Genomic DNA, 8,531 nt, shown 5'->3' on the forward strand with positions numbered 1-8,531 from the left:
AAAAATATATATATATATATATATATGTATATGTATATATGTCATAATAACTTTGATAATAAAAATCGGACTCTATTCATTTATTAAGCATTATCTTTTGCTTTGGATATTATATATTTATGTAGTCATTGTCCTATTTGAATATGCATAGCTTATTAGTATGCTTATATTTATCAAAAATTACAGCTTACTGCCATAAAATAACCTCATGCTTGAGGAAACATAGCTAACATCCTCATAGGAAGAAGCTCTAGTATAGGCTGTTGGATTTTTTTTACCAGATTATATATTAGGTATGGTCTGGCCTTTTCCATGCCTAGAAACGTTTTATGACCTAGCAGTTTGTATTATTTAGGGAACTTCCCTGTTAGATATTATGAAATGAAGTTTACTGCAAATATACCAAGCATTACTTAATATTGTAGCTGGAATGAATCCTAAAGAATATCTGCTCTGGTTTCTTTGAACTCATTGAGCAGGTCAGGAGGTAAAAGCCCAGAGAGGTTTGGTGACTAGCCCAGGGTCACTCAGAGAGCCCAACCCTGGGTGAGCCATGATCACATGATGCCTGTCCAGTGCTCTTGGCTTTTCCGTTTTGTTCCATAAATGGATAACATTAAAAATTTGTCCTTCTGGCTCGTGATTCCCGAAGCTACAGGTCATCTTCTGTTGTCTCAAACAGCTTCATGAAATTTTCAAGAGGGGAAAAAGGTTATTAATTTAAATTTAATTTTTGATTTAAAAATTAAACTAATTTTAGCCAGCTGCTAAAAAAATAAATAATTTTAAAACAAATATGACAACAGTTTAAGGAGGAAATAGTGTGTCAGTACAATTATAAAACGTATCAGAAATCCCTACTGTCTGAGTGATTAAAAAAAAAAACATATACACTACCTCTGGCTGTTCTAAAACAATTCAGGATGCTTCTCTGAACAAAGAGAGCACAGGCAAGAAAATTTAAAAAAGGACACACCAGTTCCAGTTTCATCTTATTTATTTCCCTTGGCTGCTGTTTTGGTTGGCAAGAAAGTAGCCCCATGGGTTTCTGTGGTAAATCATACAGGATCAGTATATAGGATGTGTTAGTGGCAGTGTGGCCGATGCAAATAGGAGAAGATAATACTTTTTCTGTCTACACTCTGGCTGCTCTAAAATGCATGGGCAGTTGCTTTCCTTCTGCTTTTTCTCGTGTGCCCTTTTTGCACTAAGGGCGGATAGTAAAGATGTTTACACAATTTTAATTCTTTAGCCTAAAGCATATAGCATGTAAGGGATTAGTTAAAAATGAACCCCTGGATCATGATATTATTTAGATCATTTTGAAAATGCATATACCTGGGCTCTTTTTATATTTTCCTTGCCATACTCGAGTGCTTTCCACCATATTATGTCTTCCCACCCCTAACAGCAGGCTGAATGCTTCACAGGGAAATTTTCTCCCTGAGACTGCTGAGTGGGATTCCTGCATAAGAGGTCTTCTGTCTGGAATTGAGGGAGTAACCCCCTTGTGTGCCTCGTTGTCTTTGGTGAAGTAATTTATCTTTTTCTTTTGGCAGTGGCCGATATGGGGATCCTAACCTTTGACCTTGATATTATCAGCACCACACTCTCCCAAGTGAGCCAGTGGCCAGCCTGGTAAAGCAGTTTACTCCCCTGTATCTTTACTTCATTTTACCCATTAGGAAATAGAAAAAAGACAGAAATCATCAGGCTACATAATGTAATCCTTTAAAAGGCTTTTTTTCCATCTTTGGGATCAAACTACCAAAGGGGTAGGGTTGAGCTGGATTGAGACACCACCAAGTTTCACAGCTTCAGTCCTCCCCTGCTTTCAGTACCTGGTCTGGCCCGCCACCCAACAGCCACCTTCTGGCTGTGCGTCACCGGAGCGCTGTCAGAGGCCAAGGTCACACAGTTGCAGCGTGAGCCTTGGCTTTGTTCCGTGGTCCCAGACTCTGGCCCGCCACCCAACAGCCACCTTCTGGCTGTGCGTCACCGGAGCACTGTCAGAGGCCAAGGTCACACAGTTGCAGCGTGAGCCTTGGCTTTGTTCCGTGGTCCCAGACTACACCTCGCACCAGTCAGCCATGCTGCTGGTGCGTGATTTTGGTCCAAAGCTGCCCAGTGAGATCTGGTGGTTACATCTGACAGTAGTTCCCTGCTTTAAGAACGAGTCCTTTGGGAGGACACATCCATGGCACTGTCTTCATATGTCTTCTCTAGCCACACCTTCTTTCACCCACCACAAACATCCTCACAGTTTACTTACATGTCCTTTGGAGGCACCTCTTGTTTCTCATCTATGGGCTGGGAATCATGAAATTGAGCGAGAGGTGGTGGAGGAGATGTCTACGTGGTATGGCAGGAGTGGGGCCAGGAAACCCGGTCCATGAAGCCCCTGAGGGAAGTTTGTGGGTGGGACCATCATTTGCCAAGTAACCCTGATTGTAGGAGCCTCCTTTTTCTCCCAGAGATGGAGGAGCAGGTAGGCTTTGTCCCCTATGGCCGAGCCAGAGCCTGGGTCTTGCCCTCTGCTGCAGGGACAGGATGTAGAAAAAGAGACACAGGAGGAAGCATAAAGCCACAGGAGATGTTTGTCACAGGGGGCTGGTGATGCCACCCCTCCCCCCCCCCGAGCCTCCAGGGGTGCGTACTGGGGACATGCACAGGAGGTGTGTGCACTGGGGGTGTGTGGGGAGAGCATTGCTTTCCCTGCCTGCATGGGCCAGCAAGACCCAGGTGTGTGGTAGTTCTTCCTTTGACACCTTTTGTTTGAAGACATCGTTCCTTTTCAGTTAGTGGTAGGCTTTTTTGTTTCTTTCTTTTTAAGTGCATTTCCTGATCTCAGGCCAATTGTCTCTTCTAGCACAACCACGTTCAGTTTAAATTTAAAAGATAAGTCTCTGGTCACCTCAATGGTTGAAGCTCACTTCAGCAGGTGATACAGGTCATCTCATCTTTGACCTTTCCTTCCATGTTTTGTCCTTGAGTGTTGGTCCCTGGACTTCTTTGTGGCCACGATATGTAAGTGCTTTTACTAACGTGCTTTGTTTTACTCCCACCTAGCTGCCACAAGCTCCGGATTCTGAGAACTCCACAGAGGTGTGTTGCTCACCTGTATTTGTGGTGCCAGCAAATGTGGTTGCTTCGAAGTTGTCCTGGTTGAGTGTCTGAATTGTCATGACTAAATGTCCGTCCCTGTGATAGGTGTGGAAGGGAGGTCTCTGGGCTGGCTGGGACCTGATCACTGCTCCAGTGGATATGACTGTCAGTGTAGAAAGTCCTGAGCAGCTGGGGTGAAAGCAAGCATCCTCCATGTGAGCAGATATGGCTGTTTGAAGGTTTTCACACAGAACTACCTCAGTCTTGAGATACTCACTTGAGAAATTTTGGAATGACCTTTCTGTTATTCAGAATTGACTTTGGGTCCTGCACAGAGATGATATAATTTTGAAATTCTGGGTATTCGTTTATGGTTTTATTTATTTTATTTACTTTTTGGTGGCTGGCAGGTACAGGAGTCCGAACCCTTGACATTGGTGTTACAAGGCTACACTCTAACCAGCTGAGCTAACCAGCCAGTTTTAGTAAAAACTGCTAATAAAGTTGTAGTTTTACAGTGCACGCTCTATTCTTCTTGCCACTAACTAAACTCAGTAAATGAAGGAACTAGAAATTATTAACGTGTGTAAGACCATAGAGAAGCTTTCTGGGGAGGCATTTTTCCAAGTATCAAAATTTACTCTTCTAAAGTCACAGTGATTCAAGCTAGCATGAGGTGTACTTTATTTGAAACAAGTCTACTGATGATCTTTAAAAGCAAGTACAAATGATCAATGGCTCAGTTGCAGTGTGGATGTTTTCAAATGATCAGTCTCTAATATTCGCATCTGAGCTCTCCGTTGTTAACAGTTTTGATTAGAATGCTTGCGGGCTGGTGGGAGCCGTGGTCTGTGCGTGTCTGCGTAGAAGCGTTTGTATCATTGTCCTTATGAATGCACTGTGCAGTGATGCATGCATGAATGCTAAGGACCTGCCTGGTTGAGTCTTGCATAAGGACTCCTTTTGGGATAGTGTAACAGTGTGTATAACTTAGAACTTCCTTTTCTATCTTAATGTTGGCCAAAAAGTCATATATCTGCCCATTTTAAACAGTGCCCTAGGGTTGGGGAAGGGTCAGTTGTTAATCTGTGTCTAAAGTAATCGAGGATTAGCATTTGTCTGGGGAGAAACAAACACAGGCCTGTTCCCCTTTTGTGTAACTCATGGCTCAATGTGTTTTATTTGTGACTGATGCTGAAGATGGTAGTGTCTCCTTAGTGTGTACTTAAAATGGAATTTCTGCATGCTTAGCAGGAGCTTGAACCAAGTCCACCCCTGAGGCAACTGGAAGACCATAAAAGGGTACGTAGCCTTGAGTCTTGGGTGTTGGGAGCTAATGACCATACATACCACTTTGCTTAGCCACACTCTGTGATTTAAAGACAGCTTTTGTTGTGGTTGATATTGTTAAAGCATTGATTGGCTCAGGAGCAATCATAGCCATTGATATAACTGGCAGTTCTACTTATCATCTACCTGGTCAGAGCACTGTACCCAGCCAGTCTCCATATAATGACCAATAAGCTTTTCATGTCCTTTCTTCTCTGTGGTGGCTTTCTACTAACATGAGGTCTAAAAAATTTTTTGTGTGTAACAACTGATGATCATTATAGATAATTTATAATAAAAAAAAAAAGCATAATGAAAAAAAGTTCATAATTACCCCCCCAGCCATAAAAACTGCTTATGTTTTAATATTTCTCTCTGCCCACTTCTTTACACTCATGAGCACGTGTGCCAATAAACACACTTGAACTTTCATTGTCATTGGGATTTTTCTAAGTGTACAACTTCTGTACCCTGCTTTTGTCATTTAATTTTCTAGCTGAGTATTTTTGAAAGTCTTTGAAAGTTAATAGCTGCCTAAGATTCCACAAATTAACAAGTGCTTTGTAATTTTTTCCTTTGACAAGGAAATGAACAAATATATGCGTCTTTGCACAGATTCCTAGAAGGGGAATTCCTAGGCCAGAGGGTACTTTCTTAAGGTGCTGAATATGCATTTTCAAACCATCTTCTAGAAGTTGTGTACACCCATGAGCGTGCTGACCAGATACATTGACAAACCATTTTCTAGAAGGTTATATATACCCATGAGCATGCCGACCAGCTTTGATTTTCATGTTACCCATTTTTGGAAGATAACCAGATGTCCTGATTTTCTGAGAGCTTATCATATGCTGGTTACTGTGCTAAGCCTTTTACATATGTGAACTCATCAATTTTTATTAATGCTTACACTGACCCAGTGACACAGCCTTCATCCCCGTTTCACATATGAGGAAATTGAGACTCAGAGAAGATAAGCAGCTTGCCCAAGGTCATGGGGTTAGAAAGTGAATGGTCATTATGAAGACTGCCTTGGAACTGTGGTCATCGGTGTCCTGGAGAATTTATGCCTGTGATAAATGGGCAGCCCGATGCGCTTTTGTTCTGCTCACACACCCCGGCCCCTGCCCAGTCCTGCCATGTCCGAAATCTTATCCATTCTCTTACTCTGATGGAGAAACAGATTTAGTGGTTTCTCAGACTACAACCAGAGAATAACTCCCAGGAAATTCGCATTTTGGCAGAATTCAGGGTTTGGTGCTATAGCCCTTCTCCAGCATCCTATATCTCCTACATTTCATTGACCAAGGGCACCTTGCAGTCATAGATTTTCCATCCTTGCCTGCCCTTAAAAAATTATCCTAGGTCTTAGAAGTAGCTGGCAAAGGTACACAGCCATCCTCATGCCCAAAACTCTCAGGGGACTCTCTATTGAATGCTGCCTAATAAGCACATGAACTTTGGAGTTAGAAACAGGTTCAAGTCTTTTTTTGCCAGGTACTAGCTGTGTGATTTGGGGCAAGTTATTTAACCTCCCTATGCCTCAGTTTCTTTGCTGTAAAAGGGGATGATAATAGTCCCCATCCCTTAGGACTGTTACACTGAACTGTGCATGTAAAGTGCTTAGCACAGTGGCTGGAAGTGATAAGGAGTGTTAACTGTAATATTGTAATTAGCTTGCAGATTGAAATGCTTAGGTGATTTTGTAGACAACAGAAGTAGGAAAAGGAAGGTATTTTTAAATTGAGGCTCTACCTTAGTGCTAAGTGTGAGAAGCTCACTACTCATGTGAGAGGGTGATCTTGCCTGCAGCACATGATTTTTAAATGACTAGAATCTGGGAAACCAAAAGGTCACTTCCCTGTCCTTTGTGTATGGCAATGTTAACTTCTCAGTGACTCTGTTCCTACATAGTTCATTAGCCACTAGTTTAATTGATATAAATGAAACTCATTTTAGCGGAGTGGCAAGTAGGAGTCCACATCACTCATCTACCAATTTTCACTATTTTAACATGATACTTATCACAAATGAAACTCCCTTTGACTTTTCTTTTTCATAGTCTTAGGTAATAAATGTATGTAGAATTTCTTACTGGAGACAAACATCTGATATTTGTTTGCATACTGTAGGTGTAAACTGCTGGAAAAAAACTGGTATTTTAAAAAAAGGGTTGCACAGCCAAATGTTAAAGCTGAAGAAGTGACGTTATTTGGGAAATCATTTTTTTGTTTTCATTTTTTTCTCCTCTGCAATCAGATTTCTCAGCCTGGTACATCGTGAACAGCTTAGTGCTGTTGAGTAATTTATATCAAGATGATTAGGAAGGCTTTTCTCTGCAGATTTTAATTTTTTCTAAATTAAACCAGTAGCTCAGAAAAACAGAATTTTCCGTGAACCTAAGTTTTCACACTAGGGATTTGCATAACTTTTAATAATGCTTATTCATTTCCTTTCTTTCCCATTTTACCTAAAATTCTGAATCTTTATTCTTTTAAAAAAGGAATGAATCTCATCTGTTGTTTAAAAAAAACACAAAAATATAAATCCCACTTGCTCTCTTCCCCCACCCCCCTTGCAGTTTAAATATTTTTTTGTGGAGAGAAGGTGAGATGAATATGTGCCCAAATCCTTATATTTAAGAGGGGAAAAAAAATAAAAAGTTTCTGGGGTGGAATGTGTTTTATTCTTCCCCCCATAATGAGCACATTTCATGATATTCTCTTATGGGGAAAAGTGTAGCATTTGATGCATCAGTTGCTATAGTAACTGCTAGGGTTTTTTTGCTGAAGGAGAGGCAAAATGGTAATGTGAGATCCCTTTGTAACATCAGTTTGGCGTCCAAGCTGCATAAACGTGGAGTTCCTGTTCCTGGAGTCCACGTGCTCTTTTCTTTACCTCCAACTTGCCTGATTGCAAACTGACCAAGGTCTTGATGTTTGCCCTCAAAACCATGAGGAAGGGAAAAAAAACAACAACCACTAGGAGCTGAAGATCTAAGCCAGTTGCTCCGGCTCTCAGTGGAATTGCGGGGCAGAGGCTCCAGAGACTTCCTTGCGTGTATGTTGACTGGTTACAGTCATACTTCCTTGGATTTGGCCATTCATCCCTGTGGTCTACCGGATTCTTGCCATGGTGGGTACATGGGCTGTCTTCTGTGGCTGCAGCTCACAAGTCTCAACCCAGTCATCTACCTCTCAAACCATGTTCTTGTGGAACCACAGGAGGATCCAGTTAGAGACTTAGGATGCTTTATGCCAGTCATCCCTATTGTTGGAACTCAGAGCCTGTCTCTTATTGAAAGTGAATCAAATAGATAGATGCATCATAATATTAAAAAAGGGAAATCAAGTTTAACTTATCATATTCAATATGGAGGTAACCTTTTCTTTCCCCCAATTCTTTCTGAGTCTTTCTTGAATGTTCCTTTAAAATGTGTATTTCCCTTGTGAAGTCAGCCTTTCAAATCACCATGTAGCAGTGACTGCTTTGGAGAGTGTTGATGTGTTTGTATGAGAGCACTTCAAAAAGTTCACGGAAAAATAGAATCAAAAGATAATACGAATCTTTCCATGAACAACTTCAAGTACCCTTGTACTGGTACCGGAGACTAGAACACCAGTAAAGCTATATCTTTACACCAAAATGAGGTTTTCTAAGCCATGAAAGAAAAAAAAAAGTTTCATCTTATACTGAAACTTTTATCCCCCACTTGTGAGCACTTTATATAAAAAGTACTTAGGATATCACAAGTAACTTCCCCATTTGAAGAATTCTTGGGATTTTAAATTTACAGTTGGTCCAGGTGGGGAATGAGTTTCATAAGTTGAGAGAAGTTACCCTTCTTTGCTGAACTGCAATGAGAGACACATTTGTGGGTGGAATGGAGAGAGAGAAATTGGGATTTTTTTGTTTTCTGCACAGTCACTTAAAAATGGGGAATTTTCGCTTTCTGCACAGTAAACACCCTTCCCTCTCCCACCCTGTCCCCCATTTACCCCATCCCAATTTGTCCTTGGAGTCTTGGACTAGCAGTATGAATTAACAAAGGAGATAAACCTGCAGTGCAGCCCTGGGACTTGATGCAATTTGACCAT

At 41.2% G+C, this 8,531-nt stretch overlaps 1 protein-coding gene across 1 annotated transcript in view; it reads left to right on the top strand.

Moving 5' to 3' along the window:
* The window catches only part of ITPR1 (inositol 1,4,5-trisphosphate receptor, type 1), a gene marked incomplete at its 5' end in the record, with an annotated part of 156,071 nt that overhangs the window by 38,379 nt on the left and 109,161 nt on the right, over window positions 1–8,531 (top strand). The window contains 2 exons of the mRNA XM_008582677.1: window positions 3,070–3,105; window positions 4,360–4,407. Of these exons, the coding sequence (XP_008580899.1) occupies window positions 3,070–3,105; window positions 4,360–4,407 (84 nt within the window). The remainder of the gene's footprint in view (window positions 1–3,069; window positions 3,106–4,359; window positions 4,408–8,531) is intronic.

Source organism: Galeopterus variegatus, unplaced genomic scaffold (assembly GCF_000696425.1).
Source record: "Galeopterus variegatus unplaced genomic scaffold, G_variegatus-3.0.2 Scaffold2692, whole genome shotgun sequence".
NCBI classification, from domain to species: domain Eukaryota; kingdom Metazoa; phylum Chordata; class Mammalia; order Dermoptera; family Cynocephalidae; genus Galeopterus; species Galeopterus variegatus.